Here is a 23,361-nt window from a genome sequence, read left to right as displayed (position 1 = left end):
AGAATATAAGAATAAAGCCTAAGTTGGTTAGAAACACACAAAAGTATAGTATTAACCACGAGTCCCCGGCAACGGCGCCAAAAACTTGTTAACTTTCTGGCAAGTGTACCAAATCGTTCTAAGTAATAAAACCGGTAAGACCGGATATCGTTTCCCAAGAGACTCGTGTCACCAAACAATCATATAATTTCCAACTAACTTAGACTAAAGAATGCTTCATAATTTGTGTTTTTGTGCAATTAAAGTAAACAGGAAACATAATTGATAAAAGTGATCTTAGATACTCAAACACTTGGAAATGGAAAGATTAGAAATGATATGGAATGGTAATGTTGGGGGTATGATTTCACCTACTTCACTCTTATGCATAGAAAATCACTTCCTCTTCATTAATATGCCAATGTCAATCTACTAAATTACTCAAACCCAATTCCTTGGTAGAGAGAGCCTAGACTTCCTTATTAGGCTCCAATCCCTTGGAAAACCTAACAATTATATCTGCATTAAGAATTGAGATCTTAAGACAACCAAAGGTCCTAGCTCTATTCCTAGATACTATTTCCTTTAGGTGTTTAATCCAAGTCCAGATTTACCCAACATTTTCCAATATCAAGCAAACCCTAAAATCATGTAATGGGTAGCAATTTCACAACAAGCATTAAGAAAAGGAATTAAACACTAACAATCAATGAAAGAGGCATAAATTCATTCAAAACATAGTGGTTTACATAAGATTTCAGTGGCTACATCAATCCCCCAACAATAATGAAACTAGCTCTCCATGAATGGAGAGCTCAAGCTTACAACAATGGTGGAAATGGAAGAAGGAGGAAGACCCAAGGTTGAAGAAGAACTGTTTCCACAGCTCCTAGCTCGCCTCCAAGAGCTCCAATTGAGAGAAATCGTGTTTGGGCAGCCAAAGATCCCAACCCCTTCGCGTTTTAGGGTTAAATAAGCTAGATCTGACACATCAGCAAAAGTCGCGCCCGGGCGCCCTCTCAGTCGCGCCCGGGCGCGAGCCTCTCGGAAAAAGTCGCGCTTGGGCGCCCCATTTCTCACGCCCGGGCGCAAGCTTCTCGCAAAAAGTCGCGCCCGAGCGCCCCTTTTTCACGCCCGGGCGCGACCAGCACACAAAACTGGCACCTGGTCACTTTTCTGTGAGAAACTGGCCCTGGTGCAGTCGCGCTTGGGCGCCCCTCAGCCAGGGGGGGCTTGGGCCTGACCAGCACACAAAACTGGCACCTGGTCACTTTTCTATGCAGAAACTGGCCCTGGTGCAGTCGCGCTTGGGCGCCCCTCAGCCAGGGGGGGCTTGGGCCTGACTTTTCAGCACTACATCATTTTCACTTTTTCTGCAGATCTGCTTGCTTCTCATGCTTGGTTCAGCTTTAGACATTATTGGAGACTCTTCCAAGCTCATTATTAGCTACAAAATAAGGGATTATTGATGAAAGCACATCAAAGTAGCCAAAGATACAATTATTTAGAAAACAAGACAAAAGAAGAGGATTTAACAAGTTATAAGTTATAAAGGAGTTGATTTTGCTACTAAAATGATGCTTAGATAGTGGTAAAAATTAGCATTATCAACGCGCAAAGCCGCACGTCTTCAGAATTACAAATGAAAAAGCCAAACGTACACGAAACTTGACCGAACGGTTTACACGGCACAAATACCGAACGGTCTATCAGAATAAAATAACAAGACAAGATAGTCGAACGACCACTTTAATACAGGCTACATAACTGGCCGAGCGCCTCACTGCTCGGTCTTCACTTCGACATCAACCCGGTTCTCTTCATTCAGCGCCTCTTCCAAACGCTCGTCTCCCTCTGCTCACATCCGCACGGATGATCATTGCAATGACAAGACGGACGTACAAGGACAATAGACAACACAAGGAAACGAAAGGGTAAGCTTACTTAATTTAACTCATGCATCAGTCATACAATTCATTACATAATTCGTCACATATCAAGGCATTATAACGCATGCACAAAATAAGACTCGACACGACTGACTGTCCGGACTGTATGAAATCTGCGTAGTTACAAGCGTTCACGCACCCGGGTGGTGTAGTAACTGGCATCCTCATCAGCTGCCACCCGAGGTTAGTACGTTCGTCCAAAGTACCTCTAAGGACGACGACCTCCTGCCGTTCCCACGCATGATGTGCGCCCTCTACTTGAGAACGAGCACTCACGGAACATCAGGATCGAACAGTCAGCATTAACTTCCCACAGTCATACTTTTACAAATTCTCAAATTATCAATTAGGAGTCGTCCCAACCCGGAACGCTCATTCAACATCACAACTTTCTTTCCATCTCATATAATGTCCACCATTTATTATTCCTCATTGTATAATTATTTTCATTATTTATAAGGTTAACCATCAAAACCCGAACGTCCTGCCCTCACCAAGAAAACGAGGACGAATCATGCTGACTGGATTAAAAGGACGCTCGTTCAAAATTAGACTAAGAACGCTCAGTATATGACCGAGCACCATTTTGAGCGAGCGCTCAATCTATGACCGAGCCCCTGTTAAGAACGAACGTTCGGTATAGGACCAAACACCCTTTTGAACGAACGTTCGGTATAATACCGAACCCCAATTTGAACGAATGCTCAGATAAAAAACCGAGCACAATTAGGACGAACGCTCAATTTTGAGCACTTTTGGACGAACGCTCAGTTCAAAACCGAGCGCCAATTGGACGAACGCTCAGTGTGAGACCGAGCACCATTTTGGACGAACGCTCAATTCGGAGCACTTCTGGACGAACGCTCAATTCAAAACCGAGCGCTGGACGGACGCTCAGTGTGAGGCCGAGCACCAACTAGAACGAGCGTTCAGTATAAGACTGAACACCAATTTGGTCGAACGTTCAGTATAAGACTAGGGCGAACGTTCAATATAAGATTAGGACGAACGTTTAGTTTAATATATGGACGAACGCTCGGTATAAGACCGAACGTTAATAGCTCATATTGGTAGAACTTGAAAAATAAACTAAGATACTTTTAAAGAAGTATTTACGAACGGTTAAGATAAACAGTTGCATATACACAGACAATTACAAAGAGACAGAAGTTTATCAAAAACATTAGCTTCAACAGTATTTGACCGAACGCTCAAATAGAACATTTTAGAGTGAGGACGCTCGTCCTCAACCACAAATTTACCCAAGTGACCGAATCAACATTTCAAACATATTACTACGGAAAACCGAACGGTCAAGGAACGTCCAGTACGAACGTGAATTTCATGGGGAGTTCATTTACATTTTCAGTTCACTTCTCATCATAATTGCATAATTACGTTCGTTCTAATCACCCCAAAATCTCAGATTTCATACGACTAATATCATGCAATTTTCATACGTTTCATTTCACCAATAATAACGAACGTTCATACATTCAGAAAATCCAATATCATGCATTATATTCACACAATCAAATAACGAACGTTCACACACATACAAAAAAAAAACCAGTTAAATTAAATAAGCTTCCCTTACCTGGAAGTGAACGAACGTTCACAGACGTAGAGACACAATTCTTCAACCACAGGTTTCTCCTACTATTAACGCTCGTTATTCTAACTACAAGAACGAACCCCAACACTAAAAATCAAAACTACTCCACTTTAAGAAAAGTGACGAACGCACCACTGAGAATTGGGTTTGCATGCACTGGAAACGAACGTCAGAGAGGAAGGAAGGACTTACCAGTTTCACTAGCCGAACGTTCTTCTCTGGAAGCCCTGGATGTCGTGCGTCCTTCTACACTGCCGGAATCCAGACTTGGAGGGGATGAAACGGTGGTGTGTCTTAGAGAGAAGGTGCAGAGAAATGAAGAGAGAAGGAGGAGAAAAATTTCCAGAAATGAAAAACGGTGGAACGTGTGGAGTGTGGAGCATATTTCAGAATTCTCAGATCTGCTTTCCACCTCACCAGCGTTCGTCCGCACTCGCCAGCGCACGTCCCACTTGCAAGCGCACGTCCCACTTTGCCAGGCTAGACGCACGTTCTGCAGTCCTGATTCCCGACAGTCCACGCTGGACGTCCATTCAGCGGTCGCCACGTGGTTTCCACTTCCGGTTCCTGACTCAGCTCCATGTGCAACAGCCGGCGCTCGTTAGTGGATGTCGGACGCTCTGTCATCCATGTGCGTCGCTGAGGTGGCTCGTTCAGCGGCTGCCACCTGGACTCCACCAGCGTACGTTTTTATTTTTTTATTTTTTTTTTTTTTTTTTTAAGGTTCTGACATCATACATTTATATCAATTATGAAAGTAAAAATAAAAACGCTGTGAAACTATGTCCTTTTTATCATAATAAGGTAAGCACTCAATCTCATTTAGCTAAATTAATTAATTTTAAAAAAAATAAAAATATAAAAATATAAAAAATATGTTTTCAATTAATGGTAAGTAAAGACAAAAATAAATTAATTTTTTTAAAAATTTTAAAGTTTAATTTTTGCACACAAAAAATAAAAATATAATACCAAAAATAATAATAAAATAAAATAACCCAATTTGTTTTTAATCATTTTGTGAGCCCAACAGCTTAATGGTTCTATACATATAATCCCACTCTTGTTTAGGTTTTATTTCGTTCTCTTTAGATTTTATGTCCTGGAAATTTCATGACTTAAATTAGAGGGGTCATGGATTGTATAATTTTAATTGGGTTTCATCGCGATTGATTTTGAATGGTCTCATTATAAATGGGGAAATTGTATGTTCTGAAGAATGAGAATAAAGTTTGGTAAATTACTTATAAGGAATTTGTTAAATGTTGTTTGAGTTATATTGGTGTTGTGACATCCCAAAAATACAGCCAAAACTATATATTCAGAATATCACATTTAACAATAATTCAAAACAGTTCTTCACTAGAAATTTGAAAATTTTAAAACTTTCAAACGAACGAATGCTCAAGGACGAACATCCTTGAGTACAGTATTACAACAAAACGAACGAACGCGCCAAACCGCACGTCTTACAAGAGTTACAAGAAATAAAACCGAACGTACAAGAAAGCTGACCGAACGGTTTACAGAAACAATTACCGAACGGTCGAAATCAACTTAAATGAAAACTAGAGGTGATCGAACGACCACTCAGTTCAACAAAAATACACTACTGGCCGAGCGGTCACACTGCTCGGTCTTCACTTCCACATCTACCAGATTCTCCTCTTCCAGCAACTCTTCTAAACGCTCGTCTCCCTCTGCTCACATCCACACGGATGATCATCGCAATGACAAGACGGACGTACAAGGACAAAGGACAACACAAGGAAAACGAAAGGGTAAGCTTACGTAATTTAACTCATGCATCAACATATAATTTCCAGTCAACAGTTTATTTCACACATACATAGCAACATACGCATTCATCATACATCACATAATTTAACACACGTACAAAATAAAACTCAACACGACTGACTGTCCGGACTGTATGAACTGTGTAGCTACAGGCGTCCTTGCACCCGAGTGGTGTAGTAACTGGAATACACTCAACAGCTGCCCCTCGAGGTTAGTCCGTTCTTACGTCGTCCATGTTAACTTATGGACTAAGGACCTCCTGCCATTCCCACACATGAACTACCCTCCTCTACGTGAAGATGAGTATCACGGAATATCAGGATAGACCAAGCCAGCATTAGTTAACCACAGTCATACTTTACCAATTTTCAACATTCAACCATGAGTCGTTCCTGCCTGGAACGCTCGTTCAATATTTATAACTTTCATATCATCTCAAATACTGTTCATCATTCATTATTCATCAATTCATAATCGTTTTCATCATTCATAACAAAATCACCAAAAGCCGAACGTTCTGTCCCCAAAGACCGAGGACGAACGCTGTAAGTGAGACCAAAAGGACGCTCGTTCGAATCGAAGAACGAACGGTTTAAGTTCAGAAATGTCCAAGTCTAATACTGTTCATTGGACGAACGCTATTTAGTGGGAAAAGAGAACGAGCGCTCAAAACGATACCGAGCACTATTTGGACGAACGCTCAATTCAAAGCCGAGCAATATTAGGACGAACGCTCAGTTGAAGACCGAGCACTTTTTGGACGAACGCTCTGTTGGAGACCGAGCACTATTAGGACGAACGCTCTGTTGGAGACCGAGCACTATTAGGACGAACGCTCTGTTGGAGACCGAGCACTATTAGGACGAACGCTCAGTTGGAGACCGAGCACTATTTGGACGAACGCTCAGTTGGAGACCGAGCACTATTAGGACGAACGCTCAGTTGGAGACCGAGCACTATTAGGACGAACGCTCAGTTGGAGACCGAGCACTATTAGGACGAACGCTCAGTTGGAGACCGAGCACTATTAGGACGAACGCTCAGTTGGAGACCGAGCACTATTTGGACGAACGCGTAGTTGGAGACCGAGCACTATTTCGGGCGGACGCCCATTATAGGGCCGAGCCTTATTTATAACGAACGTTCGGTATGAAACCGAACGCCACTTTGAGCGTACGTTCAGTGTAAGACCGAACGCCTTCCAGTACGATCGTCTGGTGTAAGACCGAACGCTATTCTGGGCGAACGTCTGGTGTAAGACCGAACGTCCAGTAACTCAGATTTGATAAATCTTGAAAATAAACTGTACCAGAGAGAGCCGGGCGCCGTACGAAGGACGCCATTGAGGTGACGGGTGCCACCCAAAGGACGCCCATGTCACACCCGTCACAGACAAATGCTCAATCGCCCTAGTCTTGACTGCCCTGATAGGTACGGGTTAAACCTGGACCCCTATAAAATCTCCTACACCAGCAAGTGTCCGACGTCGCACATATGGACGCCCGGGTAGAGGATCGGCAGCAGCAAAAGGATCATCCGCCCAACGAAATGCCAAACAACCATATAGAGGAGTGTCCGCCCAAGGTAATGTCGGACGTCCGTGTAGAGGATCATCCGCCCAACTAAATGTCGGATGACCGTGTAGAGGATCGTCCGCCCAAGGTAATGCCCGAGTCGTCCGTAGGGAAGACGAACGCCCATATAACTTGGGCGGACGCCCGAACCACACTGACCGACCAAAATCACTAATTACTGTGGCTCAGATAAATTGACCTGATCTAGAGATAAGTATAAATTAGTGGCTATTGGGCTGATTGGGCCTGACTCAGATAAATTGACCTGATCTAGAGGTAAGTATAAATTAGAAGCTATTGGGCCTATTGGGCCGTGATTAACTTTTCACTAATCCTAAGCCCGTAGCAAAAACTATAAATACAGGTTCACGGTGAGTGGTAGGTTAGGTTACATTGAATGCATATTTATTGCTATTCCTTGAGAAAAGCCATTGCTCAAAAACTGAATTTGGCATCGGAGAATCTTTTGTAGGTCTCCACCCCTCCGGATCAAGAGGAAGATCAAAGCTTGGGAAGAAGATCCACCGTTAAGACAAGATCGAAGGAGAATCGGAAGGTTTAGAACCGCACAGTCCCAACACCTCCGAAACATAAACGAAGAGAATTTTTGGAGAAGTAATACGAACGGGAAGATGCACTGTTACATATATATATACAAGTACAAAAAAGAAAGAAATTTATCAACCGTAAAAGATTCAAAGTGCTAAACCGAACGCTCAAACAGTGAGGACGTTCGTACTCAACCAGAGAGTGTCAAATGACAGAATCAACATACCAAACATTTTCCTAAGGAAAACCGAACGGTCAGACCGTCCAGAACGAACGTACAGCGTTTCAGGGAAGGTGCAGAAGTGCCTAAAACTCATTTTTTTTCAAATGGTGACCCCTGTTCATCTGACTGAGTACCTGTGTTGGACTTTCTGTACATATTGGCTAACTCTCTCGGGTAATCGTTTACAGGGGTGCTGTAAACGATTACCAGACACCACTCTCAATCATATATCATTCTCATTCCATAAAAACGAACGTTCAATCATAAATCAAACATAACAGCTTCATATAATCAAAATACGAACGTTCATGCAAATCACCCCAGAAACATCATACAGTAAAATAACGAACGTTCATACCATCATTTCATACATCATGCATTACTTTCATGCAGCAAAATAACGAACGTTCATATAGCATACATCAAACCAGTTAAATTAAATAAGCTTCCCTTACCCGGAAATGGACGAACGTTCACAGACGCACACACAGACGCTCTCCCCAGAGACTCAACTCGCCAACGCTCGTTAATCCACTATTTAGACGAACTCCAAGGCCAAACTCAGAACTTCTCAGCCTCACTAGCCGAACGCTCTCTCTCGGGAAGGCCTGGATGTCGTGCGTCCTTCCACGCTGTCGGATTCCAGAATTGGAGGAGATGAAACGGTAGTTTCTTAGAGAGAGAGAGAGAGTGCAGAGAATGAAGAGAGAAGGAGGAGAGAATGCAGAGAGCAAGGGAAGAGAAAGAATTCTTAGAAATGAGGCAAAGAGATGCGTGAAGGGAGAAGTGGAGAATATTTCAGAATTCTCAGATTCAGCCTCCACTCTCGTCCAGTGCACTCCTCCACTCAGCCAATGCACGTTACACGCTGGCAGGTGCACGTTCTGCCCTCCTGATTCCTGACAGTCCATGAACGTCCACTCAGCGGTCGCCACGTGGTTCCCACTTCCAGTTCCTGACTCAGTTCCGTGTGTGACCACTGACGCTCGTTAGTGGGCGTCCAACTCTGTTGTCGCCCATGTGCGTCACTGAGGTGGCTCGCCCTGCGCCTGCCACGTGGACTCCACTGTGCACGTTATTTTCTGAGGCCTGACAGGTGTTATATAAATGATGACGAGGTTATAATGTAGGGTTCTGTTTTATTAAAATGGTGAATAGGTAGAATTAATGGAATAAGAAAGGTATGATGCAGGTACTGTTTCTTTCAAGTTGATTTGAAAAGGGATTTCGGGGTTGGAAATTATGGTATTATGAATGGATTACACGTATTTGAAATGATTATTAGAGTATGCTTTCTGAAGGTTTTATATGATTGATGGATGATGTAGGTGGTTTTTAACAAGGCCAGGATAGGTATGCAGTATGAGTCTCTTTTAAATTTCGATTTCTAAGTTTAAGCATTGATTCTGAAACAGTATGGTTGGTCAAGTAAACTTTCTTTGATTGGAATATATATGTATATGTTAGTGCATAATATAGTTGGATGAATTAAGGAAGTTTATAGTATGTTTGACGGGTCTCATTAGAGTGTTTGTTTAGTATAATGAATGTTTGTTACCTAGTTGCATCTTTGGATTATGGAAAAATGGTTTAAGGTTGGGTAACACTTGTTTGGTGGAAATTGGATATTTATATAAATTGTGTGACAACGATTGGTCTTGTGTGACAACAATTGGTCTGTGTGATAGAACGTTAAAGGTATTGGTTCTAATTAATCATAGTCTCTGTGACAGGAATCACTAAGGCTAAGCCTGAGTGAGTGTTAATGGGTGTACTGCTTTAATTGTTATATTTTGATTAATTCTTTGTATTTATTCAATATAATTGTTATATTTTGATTAATGCTTTGTGTTTATTCCATATAATTATTATATTCTGATTAATGCTTTGTGTTTATTCAATAGCTCACCTATATTTCCGTGTGTTTGTTGCAATAATCGTATAACATGTGTTTTATACGGGAGCAGATAGGAATGCAGATGATTCTGGAGTTGTGTAATTGACGAGAGAGGGGCTAGCATTCTGTGACATCCCAAAAATACAGTCATAACTATAAATTCAGAAAGTCACATTTAATAATAATTCAGTACAGTTTTTCACTAAAAACAAAAGCCAAGCCGTACACCATACAACACGAATCACAATCTGAAGTCGAACGCACAAATAAAAACCTGACCGAACGGTTTACAGAAAACATTTACCGAACGGTCCAAAATAAACTTAAAAGAAAACGAGTGAGTAGGTCGAACGACCACTCGCGCCAACAACTAATATCAGAACGTCTCATTGCTCAGTCTTCACTTTGACTTCAACCAAGATCTCTTCGTTCAACGCATCTTCCAAACGCTCGTCTTCATCTGCTCACATCCACACGGATGATCATTGCAATGACAAGACGGACGTACAAGGACAATTGACAACACAAGGAAAACGAAAGGGTAAGCTTACGTAATTTAACTCATACATCAACATACAATTTCAGGTAAACAATTCAACATACATGCATATCTCAACATACACCTTCATTACATAACAACCGACTCCAACATACTCACTAAATAAAACTCAACACGACTGACTGTCCGGACTGTATGAACTCTGTGTAGCTTCGGTGTTCGTGCACTCGGGTGATGTAGTAACTGGAACTCTCATCAGCTGCCACCCGAGGTTAATCCTATCTGTCCAATAATCATCAGGACTAGGACCTCCTGCCGTTCCCACACATGACATACCCCCTCTACGTGAGGACGAGTACTCACGGAACATCAGGATGAACTACCGGATAAGCTTACCACATTCATACTTTACAAATCTCAATAATCAAATTCTGAGTCGTTCCTCCCCGGAACGCTCTTTCAATCATTCTTACTTTCAGTTCATCTCATATATAGTTCATCATTCACTTTTGATCATATATTCATATACTCTTCATCACTCACTATTCATAATTCACTAGTCATCATTCCATAATCATTTTCATCATTCATAAAGAAGCCATTAAAAGGGAACGTTCTTTCAAAAGTCACAATATTTCCATTCATCTCATGCAATTTTCATCATATAATATTTGTCATTTTTACTATTCATCATTTACTGTTCATCATGAACTATTCATCATTTAAATATCGAACGTTCCACCACAAGGGGAACGAGAACGAACACTGTTTTGCAAGACAAAAATACGCTCGTTCGGATCAAAGAACGAACGCTAAGAGCGAGACCAAAGACGCTCGTTCGTATCAAATAACGAACGCTATTTTGTGGAAAATGAGAACGAGCGCTCAAAACAATACCGAGCACTATTAGGACGAACGCTCATTTCAAAACCGAACACTATTTGGACGAACGTTCAGCTCAAAACCGAGCACTATTTGGACGAACGCTCAGTTGGAGACCGAGCACTATTAGGACGAACGCTCAGTTGGAGACCGAGCACTATTTGGACGAACGCTCGAGGCCGAGCACTATTTGGACGAACGCTCAGTTGGAGACCGAGCACTATTAGGACGAACGCTCGAGGCCGAGCACTATTTGGACGAACGCTCAAAAATGAGGACGTTCGTACTCAACCAGAAAGTGTCAAATGACAGAATCAACATACCAAACATTTTCCTAAGGAAAACCGAACGGTCAGTGACCGTCCAGAACGAACGTACAGCGTTTCAGGGAAGGTGCAGACATGCATAAAACTCATTTTTTTCAAATGGTGACCCCTGTTCATCTGACTGAGTACCTGTGTTGGACTTTCGGTACATATTTGCTAATTCTCTCGGGTAATCGTTTACAGGGGTGCTGTAAACGATTACCAGACACCACTCTCAGTCATATATCATTCTCATTCAATAAAACGAACGTTCAAGCAGTTCAATAAATCAAATATCATGCCTTATACACATACCATCAAATAACGAACGTTCATGCATCTCAGAAATCCAATATCATGCATTATACTCAATCAAATAACGAACGTCATACAATAAAATCACAGTAACATCATACAATAAAATCACGTTAACAACGAACGTTCAAACACATACATCAAACCAGTTAAACTAAATAAGCTTCCCTTACCTGGAATGAACGAACGTTCACAGGCGCACACAGACGCTCTCTACTCAGATCCTCATCACCAACGCTCGTTAATCCACTTATCTGAACGAACGCTCAGAAACCCACCTATATTTGGTCATATACTGTTAGGACGAACGTTCAGAATATTTAAGAACGAACGCTACGGGACGAACGCATGAGCGAACGCTCGTCAGGCTAAAGAAAACGAGCGTTCAAATCAGCGTGGACGAATGTTCAATTCGTCTAGTTTTGGACGAACGTCCAATTTGAAACCAAATTGGACGAACGCGATTCTCTAGATTCTGCAGAATCGCAGGTTTTCCAGAAAACCAGAAAAACGTCCATTTTTAACTCTAAAGCGATTAGATTTCTACAAAGATAGTAAGATTAACTAATCAAAACGAAAAATCTAGCACCCCTTACCTGTTGAAGACTTCCTTTGTGAATTCTTGAATCAATCTCAGCACTGTGTTCCTCCTCTGCCGTTTCAACCCCCTTGCCACAGTGTCCAACTCTCCTCCCTTCTTCTTCTTTCGTCCTTCTTTCCAGCCCCTCTTCGCTCTTTACGTGAGCTAGCCATGAGTTGTTGCTAGACGTGAATATCTTCTTTACTGGACGCAACAACCTACTGAACTAAGCTTGCTGGATGGAAGTTGTGCTACTGCCCACCCTTGATTCCATTAAGCTTTGTCCCTTAGCACTGTCTTTACTCAATTCTCCATATCTTTGTGCTCCTCGGCGTGACAAAGGCAGAGACCCATCCATTTGTGTTTGGTTTCTTCATTGGCAAAGCACTTTCTCATTTCCAGGAACACTTTCTCACATCCAAACTCTCGTTCCTCCTTCATCCATCCAGCCAGACGTGAGTTTCATTTCTTCACCGTGCACCTTCTCTTATCTTCTCTGGAATCAACGTGAATGTGGTGGCTGCATGCTGGGCGATACCGGATTGCTGGTGTTGATGGACGAGAGGCCGTGACTGACTGCAACTCTTGCCGCTGCTACACCGTGTTGGATGGTTCAAGGCTTCTCTGCTGGTTGCGTGAAAGTGGTTGTTGGATGATGAAGATGGTGGCTGCTGGGCGCTTCTTCTCCTCAAGGGTAACGTGCGTATTCTTCCTTCCAGTCAGTAACTGCAGCGCCGTGAACTTCTACTGCTGTGGGTGTGGCTACTGGCTCCTGGATGTTGGACGTTGTGTGGAGGCCATGGTTGTGACGCCTCCCAGCTGGACCGTGGGCATTTGCTGGTTCTGCTAGCCAAAGAGAAGAAACATTGAAGTGTTGGATGAAAGGAATGAGTTGTTCCCAAGGAGCTATCCTTTACGTGTTGCTTTTTCATGTGTGCAGCTCTCCAATTTAATTGTTCACCCGTGAAGGTAATAGTAAAATATAATGTGGGCATGTGAACTATAATAATGTTCACGGGTATGGCATATCACTATGCTCTTGCATGAACGTGGGACATAAACTTTAAAGTAGAATACGGCTGCTCTCCTATGCTGAACGTGAGCTCTGTGTGTGTGGGGCATGTTGCTCCCCTGTAATGAAAAAGAGTGGGTGATCACCGTGTCCCCACTACTCTTAAAATCATGGTCCTTACACATTCGGGAAGCATTAAAGAATTATTAAAGATTTATTTGAGAAATAAATTTTTATGAAATGTACTTGACGCTTTATTTGAACTTGAGTTGTGGATATGTACATTGGAATAAATTAATTTTATTTTTAAATTTTCAACGTGACCTTTACGAAAAATTAGACTTTGATACACTTAAGTGACTCTCAAAGTTGGGACGTTACACAAACACCAATGAGGCAGCACAAGCAGGTTTCAGCCCTTAACCGACGACCCACCATCCTTTATCTGGTGTGCGCGGCTGCATTGTTCTCCTTCCTCCTCTTCTACATCCAATCCTCTTTCTTCTCAGGTATATTCACGGTAAACGCATCACACTTGTAATATCAATCATTCTATTTCTGTTTTCTTAATTTCCGTTTAAATTCGCATGTTCAGGGTCCCTTTCTTCGGCTCGCAAATCCAAAATTATCCGCATCTTGTCTAACTTTCAGTCCAGTGTTCAGCAATGTGTGGTAACTGTTCGATCTGAAACATTTCTCTCTGATGAATAATACTGATGTGGTTATTTATTCATCTTATCATTTCTTAATATTATTGATGTGTAACTCCGGCTACACTCACTTCCAATTCTGATAGAAGCACAGAAAAAACATATAAGCATCATAATCTATGTCTTGTGTTTTTATTTTTTTAAAAGGATAGAATATAGTTGTGTTAAGATATGTGCTGACGTTGGAAATTGAAACAGGATAAGAGGGGGCTAGGACTCACTGCTCATATAATTGACCATTGCAATTTGATCCTTAAATACCCTGAAGGTACCAACAGCTCTTGGGTCAGTTTTACAGGAGCTCATTTCTTTCTTTCTCCTTTTTCGTTAGTTTCTCTTTTTGCTTCTCTTTCTTCTTCTTTTTCAAAAAACCCTAGGGTTAGGGTAATTGGTTGCGAAAGGGAGAGCGGCGTGAGGAAGAAATAATTGTTCCGAGGAGGTAATGGAAAAAAGAATTAATGGAGAAAGGGAATCCGAGTTTAGGAGTTTCACTTCTAGGGTTTGAGACTTTATTTTGGGATGATGGAGAGAGCCTATAAATATGGCGAGGAATTGAGGGTTTGAGGACACGAAAGCAAGTGAGCTTTAGAAACCAAGAGTGGGAGAGAGAGATTTCGAGAAGAGAAGTGCGAAATTCAAGCAGTGGGTGGAGTGTGAGATGTGTGAGGTGTAGAGGTTTGGTAGAAACGTTTTTTTGAAGAAGACGAACACACTGCAGGTATGGGGAACTATTATGTTCATGTTGGGGTTAATGAATTTGGTTAAGTGGCGTTCTTGTTTAGGTTTTATTTCGTTCTCTTTAGATTTTATGTCCTGGAAATTTCATGACTTGAATAAATTGGTAATTAGGCTTAAATGCTTATAACCTTTCCATTCAACTGTGTTTGCCTCATTAGAGAACGCCTCGAGGAGCTTCGAATCCAACTCCGACCGGTCTACTCAGTCATTTCCTCGGAGTGTCTTCCATTTTCAATTTTCCGTTTATGTTCCATGAATTACATCAAAGCATGTTCGAGGAAAAACGGAATTTTGACATTGCAAAAACGACACTTTCAGGTCGATGCTTCCATCATCAAGACAGGCTTCGATCCCAACACGTATCGTTTCAACTTTCAAGTAAAGAATCATCTCCTACATGGGGATTTGGGTGCAGCACGCAAACTGTTTGACAAAATGCCTCACAAGAACATCATCTCCACCAACACTATGATCATGGGTTACTTAAACTCTGGCAATCTTTCCACTGCTAGGAGCTTGTTTGATGGCATGGTTGAACGCTCGGTTGTTACCTGGACAATGCTCATTGGTGGCTACGCTCAGAACAATAAGTTCCGCGATGCTTTCGGTCTCTTCGCTGATATGTGTAGGCACGGCTTGGTTCCGGATCATGTCACCTTGACGACTCTCTTATCTGGGTTCACTGAGTTTGAAAGTGTCAATGAAGTCGCACAAGTGCAAACCCATGTTGTCAAATTGGGGTATGATTCCACCCTCACGGTTTGCAACTCGTTGCTTGATTCTTACTGTAAGACGCGTAGCCTAGGTTTGGCTTGTCACCTCTTCAAGCATATGCCGGAGAGAGATAATGTAACTTTCAATGTGTTGTTGACGGGGTACTCCAAAGAGGGCTTCAATCATGATGCTATCAACCTGTTTTTCAAGATGCAGAATTTGGGGTTCAATCCCACTGAGTTTACTTTTGCTGCGGTTTTAACTGCAGGCATACAGTTGGATGATATAGAATTTGGGCAACAAGTTCACAGTTTTGTGGTGAAGTGTATGTTTGTGTGGAATGTGTTTGTGGCTAATGCTTTGCTTGATTTCTACTCCAAGCATGACCGTGTTGCTGAAGTGAGGAAGCTTTTTTATGAAATGCCAGAGGTGGATGGTATCTCTTACAATGTGATCATCACTTGTTGTGCATGGAATGAAAGAGTGGAGGAATCGCTTGAACTTTTCAGGGAATTACAGTTTACAAGATTTGACAGGCGACAATTCCCATTTGCAACCTTTTTGAGCATTGCCGCAAATGCTTTGAACCTGGAAATGGGTAGGCAAATCCATTCCCAGGCAATTGTAACAGATGCCATTTCAGAAATTCTGGTTGGGAATTCTTTGGTTGACATGTATGCTAAATGTGACAAATTTGGGGAAGCAAATAGGATTTTTGTTGATTTGGCTCATCAAGGTTCAGTTCCATGGACAGCCCTGATCTCGGGTTATGTTCAGAAGGGGCTCCATGAAGACGGCCTAAAGCTATTTGTTGATATGCAAAAAGCCAAAATACGTGCTGACTCGGCCACTTACGCCAGTATCTTAAGAGCTTGCGCAAATCTAGCTTCACTAACATTGGGAAAACAGTTACACTTACATATAATCAGGTCTGGATGCATTTCAAATGTATTTTCTGGGAGTGCACTGGTTGACATGTATGCAAAATGTGGATCCATAAAAGAAGCACTTCATATGTTTCAAGAGATGCCTACGAGGAACTGTGTTTCCTGGAATGCACTGATTTCAGCTTATGCACAAAACGGAGACGGTGGCCATGCTATTAGATCATTTGAACAAATGGTTCATTCAGGTCTGCAACCAAATTCTGTCAGCTTCCTTAGCATTTTGTGTGCCTGCAGCCACTGTGGTCTAGTTGAAGAAGGATTACAATACTTCAACTCCATGACTCAAGTGTATAAATTTGTACCCAAAAAAGAGCATTACGCATCAATGGTTGATATGCTATGTCGCAGTGGGCGATTTGATGATGCTGAGATATTGATGGCTCGGATGCCGTTTGAACCAGATGAGGTAATGTGGACATCGATTCTCAACTCATGCAGGATCCATAAGAATCAAGAGATGGCAAAGAGAGCAGCAGATCAACTATTCAATATGAAGATCCTTAGAGATGCTGCTCCATATGTTAGCCTTTCCAATATTTATGCAGTAGCTGGTGAATGGGAGAATGTAGGAAAGGTGAAGAAGGCCATGAGAGAGCGAGGGATCAGAAAGGTCCCAGCATACAGTTGGGTTGAAATCAAACAGAAGACTCATGTTTTCTCAGCCAATGACATGTCTCACCCACAGATGAAAGAGATAACAAGGATGCTTCATGAGTTGGAAGAGCAAATGGAGAAACAAGGGTATAAACCTGACTCAAGTTGTGCCCTGCACAATGTGGATGAGGAAGTCAAGGTAGAGTCCCTAAAGTATCACAGTGAACGCATTGCCATTGCGTTTGCACTTATTAGCACCCCAAAAGGGTCACCCATATTGGTGCTGAAGAACCTACGAGCTTGTAACGATTGCCACGCTGCCATCAAGATAATCTCCAAGATTGTAAACCGGGAAATCACAGTCAGGGATTCAAGTAGATTCCATCATTTCAGAGATGGATCTTGCTCCTGTAAGGACTACTGGTAATTTGTTTTTGTTTCATCAACAAATTCATCAATTTTACTTACAAAGAAAAGGCGTTAACCCTGACAAAGATTTAGTCTCCATTGACAAATATACCCTTGGTTATTAATACCAATTTTCTACACTACTGGTCAGGAGAAAACATATTATTCCTTCCCAGCAAGAAAAAGAAATCCTTGACAGAGTTTGCTTCCACTGTCATATCACACATTTTTCTATTTTTATTTGTATAACTTTTTATACCAATGATCTACAAATCAAGACAATCTTATTCATAGCTTTCTAACAAGGATTTAAACAATGATCCCAGGATGAAACTTCCACTTCAATGTCAAGAATTGTAAGTCGTCACAGGGTAGACCAAAAACAGTCTCATCGACTGAATTTGTCTGCAAATTTTCATTAGGAGTTTCATTTCTAGGGTTCGAGACTTTATTTTGGGGTGATGGAGAGAGCCTATAAATATGGCGAGAAATTGAGGGTTTGGGGACACGAAAGCAAGTGAGCTTTAGAAACCAAGAGTGGGAGCGAGAGATTCTGAGAAGAGAAGTGTGAAATTCAAGCAGTGGGTGAAGTGTGAGACGTAGAGGTTTGGTAGAAACGCTTTTTTTTTTGAAGACGACGAACACACTGCAGGTATGGGGAACTATTATCTTCATATTGGGCTTAATGAATTTGGTTAAGTGGCATTCTTGTTAGGTTTTATTTCGTTCTCTTTAGATTTTATATCCTGGAAATTTCATGACTTGAATCAGAGGGGTCATGGGTTGTACAATTTCAATTGGGTTTCATCGCGATTGATTTTGAATGATCTTGTTATAATAGGAGAAATTGTATGTTCTGAAGAATGAGAATAAAGTTTGGTAAATGACTTATAAGGAATTTGTTAAATGTTTTTTGAGTTATATTGGTGTTATATAAATGAAGAGGAGGTTATAATGTAGGGTTCTGTTTTATTAAAATGGTGAATAGGTACGATTAATGGAATAAGAAAGGTATGATGCAGGTACTGTTTCTGTCAAGTTGATTTGAAAAGGGATTTTGGGGTAGGAAATTATGGTATTATGAATGTATACACGTATTTGAAATGATTATTAGAGTATGCTTTGTGAAGGTTTTATATGATTGATGGATGATGTAGGTGGTTTTTAACAAGGCCAGGATAGTTATGCAGTATGAGTCTCTTTTAAATTTCGATTTCTAAGTTTAAGCATTGATTCTGAAACAGTATGGTTGGTCAAGTAAACTTTCTTTGATTGGAATATATATGTATATGTTAGTGCGGAATATAGTTGGATGAATTAAGGAAGTTTATAGTATGTTTGACGGGTCTCATTAGAGTGCATCTCTCGTTATTAAATTTTGATTAATTTGTTTAGTATAATGAATGTTTGTTACCTAGTTGCATCTTTGGATTATGGAAAAATGGTTTAAGGTTGGGTAACACTTGTTTGGTGGAAATTGGATATTTATATAAATTGTGTGACAACGATTGGTCTTGTGTGACAACAATTGGTCTGTGTGATAGAACGTTAAAGGTATTGGTTCTAATTAATCATAGTCTCTGTGACAGGAATCACTAAGGCTAAGCCTGAGTGAGTGTTAATGGGTGTACTGCTTTAATTGTTATATTTTGATTAATTCTTTGTATTTATTCAATATAATTGTTATATTTTGATTAATGCTTTGTGTTTATTCCATATAATTATTATATTCTGATTAATGCTTTGTGTTTATTCAATAGCTCACCTATATTTCCGTGTGTTTGTTGCAATAATCGTATAACATGTGTTTTATACGGGAGCAGATAGGAATGCAGATGATTCTGGAGTTGTGTAATTGACGAGAGAGGGGCTAGCATTCGGGAAGCATTAAAGAATTATTAAAGATTTATTTGAGAAATAAATTTTTATGAAATGTACTTGACGCTTTATTTGAACTTGAGTTGTGGATATGTACATTGGAATAAATTAATTTTATTTTTAAATTTTCAACGTGACCTTTACGAAAAATTAGACTTTGATACACTTAAGTGACTCTCAAAGTTGGGACGTTACACAAACACCAATGAGGCAGCACAAGCAGGTTTCAGCCCTTAACCGACGACCCACCATCCTTTATCTGGTGTGCGCGGCTGCATTGTTCTCCTTCCTCCTCTTCTACATCCAATCCTCTTTCTTCTCAGGTATATTCTCGGTAAACGCATCACACTTGTAATATCAATCATTCTATTTCTGTTTTCTTAATTTCCGTTTAAATTCGCATGTTCAGGGTCCCTTTCTTCGGCTCGCAAATCCAAAATTATCCGCATCTTGTCTAACTTTCAGTCCAGTGTTCAGCAATGTGTGGTAACTGTTCGATCTGAAACATTTCTCTCTGATGAATAATACTGATGTGGTTATTTATTCATCTTATCATTTCTTAATATTATTGATGTGTAACTCCGGCTACACTCACTTCCAATTCTGATAGAAGCACAGAAAAAACATATAAGCATCATAATCTATGTCTTGTGTTTTTATTTTTTTAAAAGGATAGAATATAGTTGTGTTAAGATATGTGCTGACGTTGGAAATTGAAACAGGATAAGAGGGGGCTAGGACTCACTGCTCATATAATTGACCATTGCAATTTGATCCTTAAATACCCTGAAGGTACCAACAGCTCTTGGGTATGTCTTTCTGTCTCCTCAATTCTGAGTTCTGAGAACTCTTATTTTTTTTAATGTTTCGTTAGTGGTTAAACTGTTGAGTTTCTTTTTTCTTTTTCAATGTTTAAATTATTGCAGTACAACGCACAGTTTAAGCACTTTGAGCCGTTGGAGTACAAATATGATGTGTGTGAGGCAATCCTGTTGTGGGAACAGGTGCATTGTCATGACACTCCTTTTGTTCCTGTTTCATTTGAAGTTTTAGAATGAGTATTTACTTGGGCTGATGTGTTGAGATGTTGCAGTATCGGAACATGACAACTGTGTTGACCAGAGAGTATCTTGATTCTCGACCTGGTGGTTGGATGGATTACGCTCCACAAAGGATAGCACAGTTGTATGGATCTTGAAACTTTATTTCAATTTTGTTTATTGGGTTGCATGTGTTATCAGTTAGTGTATGTGTGCGAATGCCTTTTCTTCTTGTAGGGGGACAAAGAAGTGCACCAACAAGACTCTTTGTGAAGAGAACCTCAATGTGTTATTACCTGCAAAGCCCCCATTTCACCCACGGCAGTTCCGAACTTGTGCTGTTGTTGGTAATTCTGGGGACCTTCTGAAGACTACATTCGGGAAAGAAATTGACAGCCATGATGCTGTTATTCGGGACAATGAGGCCCCTGTTAATGAGGTAAACATGTCAACCCATCATAATGGGGACAAAGTTTTAACAATTTCTTCTTTCATTTCCGTTTTCTTGAAATCCTATTAGTTTATCCAAAGCATAGATGAAACAACAACCTGCTTCTGCAATATCCAACAATTATATTCTGAACAAGATCCCAAAAAGTGATATAGTATTAGAGTTTGTAGTGTATTTATCCGATAGGCTATTAAAAGAGTCGCGGATACTTATTTTGTCCCTATATGGATTGTGTAGGAATATGCCAAATATGTTGGTCTTAAGAGGGATTTCCGTCTAGTTGTCAGAGGTGCTGCGCGTAACATGGTCCCTATTCTAAAAGGATCTGGTAAGTTATGATTATTTTTTCGTTTGCCTGTTAGTTCATGGTATCTATATAATGAAAGGATTAAAACTTGTTCTTTTGCAGACACTGAGGTTCTCATAATCAAAAGTCTGACACACAGAGAAATCAATGCAGTTATAAAGGTGAGAATCTGTTATTTATAACCGGTTCATTGAATGCTTTTAGGTGTATATCAGTACGGATGGGAGCAACTGGATACCTAGCTACTTACTATAATAGGTTTATCTACATTTTTTCAAACTACCTTTTATGGCAGACCATACCCAACCCAGTCTATCTCTTCCAAGGAATTGTACTACGTCGAGGTGCCAAAGGAACTGGAATGAAATCTATTGAGTTAGCGCTCTCCATGTGTGATATCATTGATATATATGGATTCACTGTTGATCCAGGATACACTGAATGGTTAGTTTATCTATTTTGATATTGATTATTTCTCAAATTCTTGGTCTTTCCTCCATTGATACACAAAATCTTTATTTTTAAATTATTTGTTTATTTATTTTTGTAAATGTAAGGTTGTGATACTAAGACTTTCGAACATTTCATCTTCCCTTTTTATCATTTTTTTTCTTATAGGACAAGATACTTCTCTAAGCCTAGAAAGGGACACAATCCACTTCAAGGAAGAGCGTATTACCAACTTCTAGAATGTCTTGGGGTATACATTAATTATAAATTTTTATACACAATATATTTAGTGTGTATATTTTATAATGATTTCGATTTGTTTTATTGTCAGGTAATCAGGATTCACTCGCCCATGAGATCTAAGAGGAGGGAAGACTGGTCAGATATACCTAGTAGAGAAATGATAAGGCAAGCACATGCAGCAGCTTTGCACTTGAAAAGGAATGAAGACGGTCATGGAGGTGATTTAGGACAGTTTGGCAATTGTAAGGTGTGGGGCAATGTGGATCCAGAGAACAGTGGACCTGTCTCAGGATCACCAGACATGAGTGATATAAGGAAATATTCAAATTATAGTAAATGGGAAGTGATGCCTTTTGAGAGTTTGAGGAGGGAAGCACAGGATCATTATAACCAGATGCAAGGGGTCTCTCTATATAAAATGGACGACAATAGGTTGGATGATCTAGTCTGTGTGAGACATTCCTTAAAATCTGAGGCGTAAATGGTGCCTTTGCTTTCTATTGATATTATTTGATCGTGCCCAACCTTCTATAGAAGCTGGGATGAAGTTACTTTCTGAGGGCTGCTGGCATAGCTTCCCAACAGCGTTCTGTTTCTTCACTTATTCAGCCAGAGCGTAGCACCAATCTCAACTCCAAGTGAAAAAAATGGAATGAATATGCATAATTCCACCAACCCAAGTGATTCATGTTAGGGCCTAGAAATCACACTACAGGAATTCTGACCCCAGAAGTTTGTTGTACCATTTTTTTTTTCAGTTCTGGAATGGACAGTCCTTAGTCCGTGGCATGATAGGTATCTAACTTCTATAATGTATTAATTGTCTAAAGAAGTATCTGCAAAAAAAAAAACATTTTTTTATGATGATGGATAAAGAAAAGGATAGTGAGCTGTTTTGTTTTACGAGATTTTCAATGTATTTATTTTGTTGTTAAGCTTTTTTCCCCCTTTATTAATGTTTTTTCTCTTTTGTTCCTCTTTCCACTACTTATCTTGAGTTTGTTACCACAAATTGTTGCGTGAATTATTTTGCTGAATTTACCTTTTCATTTTGTTTACTAATTGGTCAGCTCAAGATCAATAGCTCTTCAAATATTTGTGACTCATGCAACATGTTATCTATTGTTGGATGAGTTACTCAAAGTTGATCCTATTTCTCAATTAAACTAGTTCTATTAAGCAATTCTCAATTGTGATGATCTTGGAGGAACTTTCTGTGAGCCCAGAGTTTCACAAGAATGTGTATTACACAAACACAAAATCTTCATGTTTTCATGCCTACTTAACTTTTCATACCAACTTCTAGTGATCGATGTGTTTGGTAGTACATAGTTATAGACTCTTTTGAGTTTCGTATAAATTTTACAATAATTATACACTAAATTTGATAGCTTTGGCTCTCTCTTCTTCATTTGTTTAAAATTAAATAAAATAGAAGGAGCTTTCCAGTTACAGGCATTCTTTTATTTCTCCACATAATTTGTTAACATTTCTTTAATATTAATTTGATTTTCTAAAAGCAAACATCAACATTTTCTAGAAGGTTAATTTTTCATTTAGTTGGTTATATAAAAATATTACATATATCTAATTGATGATAATATTAATAACTCATTGTAACTAGTTTTACAATTTGTTAATCCGAGTAATCTCTTTCTCTCTATCTATATATTTAGATTGACAACTTAATTATTGGTTAATT

The 23,361-nt window shown here is 40.1% G+C and overlaps 2 protein-coding genes across 14 annotated transcripts; both read left to right on the top strand.

Annotated features, from left to right (window-relative positions):
* Nucleotides 1–13,367: 13,367 nt before the first annotated feature.
* LOC108318825 (putative pentatricopeptide repeat-containing protein At2g01510) lies at nt 13,368–19,318 on the top strand. 13 transcript variants are annotated; one of them, XR_008250598.1, is made up of 6 exons: nt 13,368–13,688; nt 13,775–13,851; nt 14,088–14,174; nt 14,946–17,305; nt 17,442–17,942; nt 19,114–19,318. XR_008250598.1 is itself a non-coding variant. In XM_052880495.1 (5 exons), the coding sequence occupies exons 1-5, from the start codon at nt 13,571–13,573 to the stop codon at nt 19,143–19,145; spliced, it is 2,661 nt and encodes an 886-aa protein (XP_052736455.1). In that variant the 5' UTR covers nt 13,368–13,570; the 3' UTR covers nt 19,146–19,318. The 13 variants fall into 13 exon arrangements, 12 of the variants coding, with proteins under 12 accessions (XP_052736455.1, XP_052736458.1, XP_052736457.1 ...); XM_052880495.1 differs by lacking the exon at nt 17,442–17,942 and having other exon boundaries at nt 14,946–17,292; XM_052880498.1 differs by having other exon boundaries at nt 14,946–17,292; nt 17,617–19,318.
* Nucleotides 17,639–22,594, top strand: LOC128197770 (sialyltransferase-like protein 5). Its single transcript, XM_052880509.1, has 11 exons — nt 17,639–19,491; nt 19,578–19,654; nt 19,891–19,977; nt 20,095–20,172; nt 20,262–20,353; nt 20,446–20,647; nt 20,897–20,987; nt 21,069–21,127; nt 21,262–21,410; nt 21,585–21,666; nt 21,748–22,594. The coding sequence occupies exons 1-11, from the start codon at nt 19,374–19,376 to the stop codon at nt 22,138–22,140; spliced, it is 1,428 nt and encodes a 475-aa protein (XP_052736469.1). The 5' UTR covers nt 17,639–19,373; the 3' UTR covers nt 22,141–22,594.
* The last annotated feature ends 767 nt before the right edge of the window (nt 22,595–23,361 follow it).

The sequence above is a fragment of the Vigna angularis genome, chromosome 7 (assembly GCF_016808095.1).
Source record: "Vigna angularis cultivar LongXiaoDou No.4 chromosome 7, ASM1680809v1, whole genome shotgun sequence".
Lineage (NCBI taxonomy): Eukaryota > Viridiplantae > Streptophyta > Magnoliopsida > Fabales > Fabaceae > Vigna > Vigna angularis.
This window is presented reverse-complemented; position numbering and strand designations above follow the sequence as displayed.

Coding starts and splice junctions, on each gene's coding strand:
- LOC108318825 (XM_052880493.1), top strand. CDS start 13,571: ATGAGGCAGCACAAGCAGGTTTCAGCCCTTAACCGACGACCCACCATC. Junction 13,689..13,774: donor CCAATCCTCTTTCTTCTCAG/GTATATTCACGG, acceptor TCGCATGTTCAG/GGTCCCTTTCTTCGGCTCGC. Junction 17,306..17,441: donor TGCTCCTGTAAGGACTACTG/GTAATTTGTTTT, acceptor ACTACTGGTCAG/GAGAAAACATATTATTCCTT.
- LOC128197770 (XM_052880509.1), top strand. CDS start 19,374: ATGAGGCAGCACAAGCAGGTTTCAGCCCTTAACCGACGACCCACCATC. Junction 19,492..19,577: donor CCAATCCTCTTTCTTCTCAG/GTATATTCTCGG, acceptor TCGCATGTTCAG/GGTCCCTTTCTTCGGCTCGC. Junction 19,655..19,890: donor CCAGTGTTCAGCAATGTGTG/GTAACTGTTCGA, acceptor AAATTGAAACAG/GATAAGAGGGGGCTAGGACT.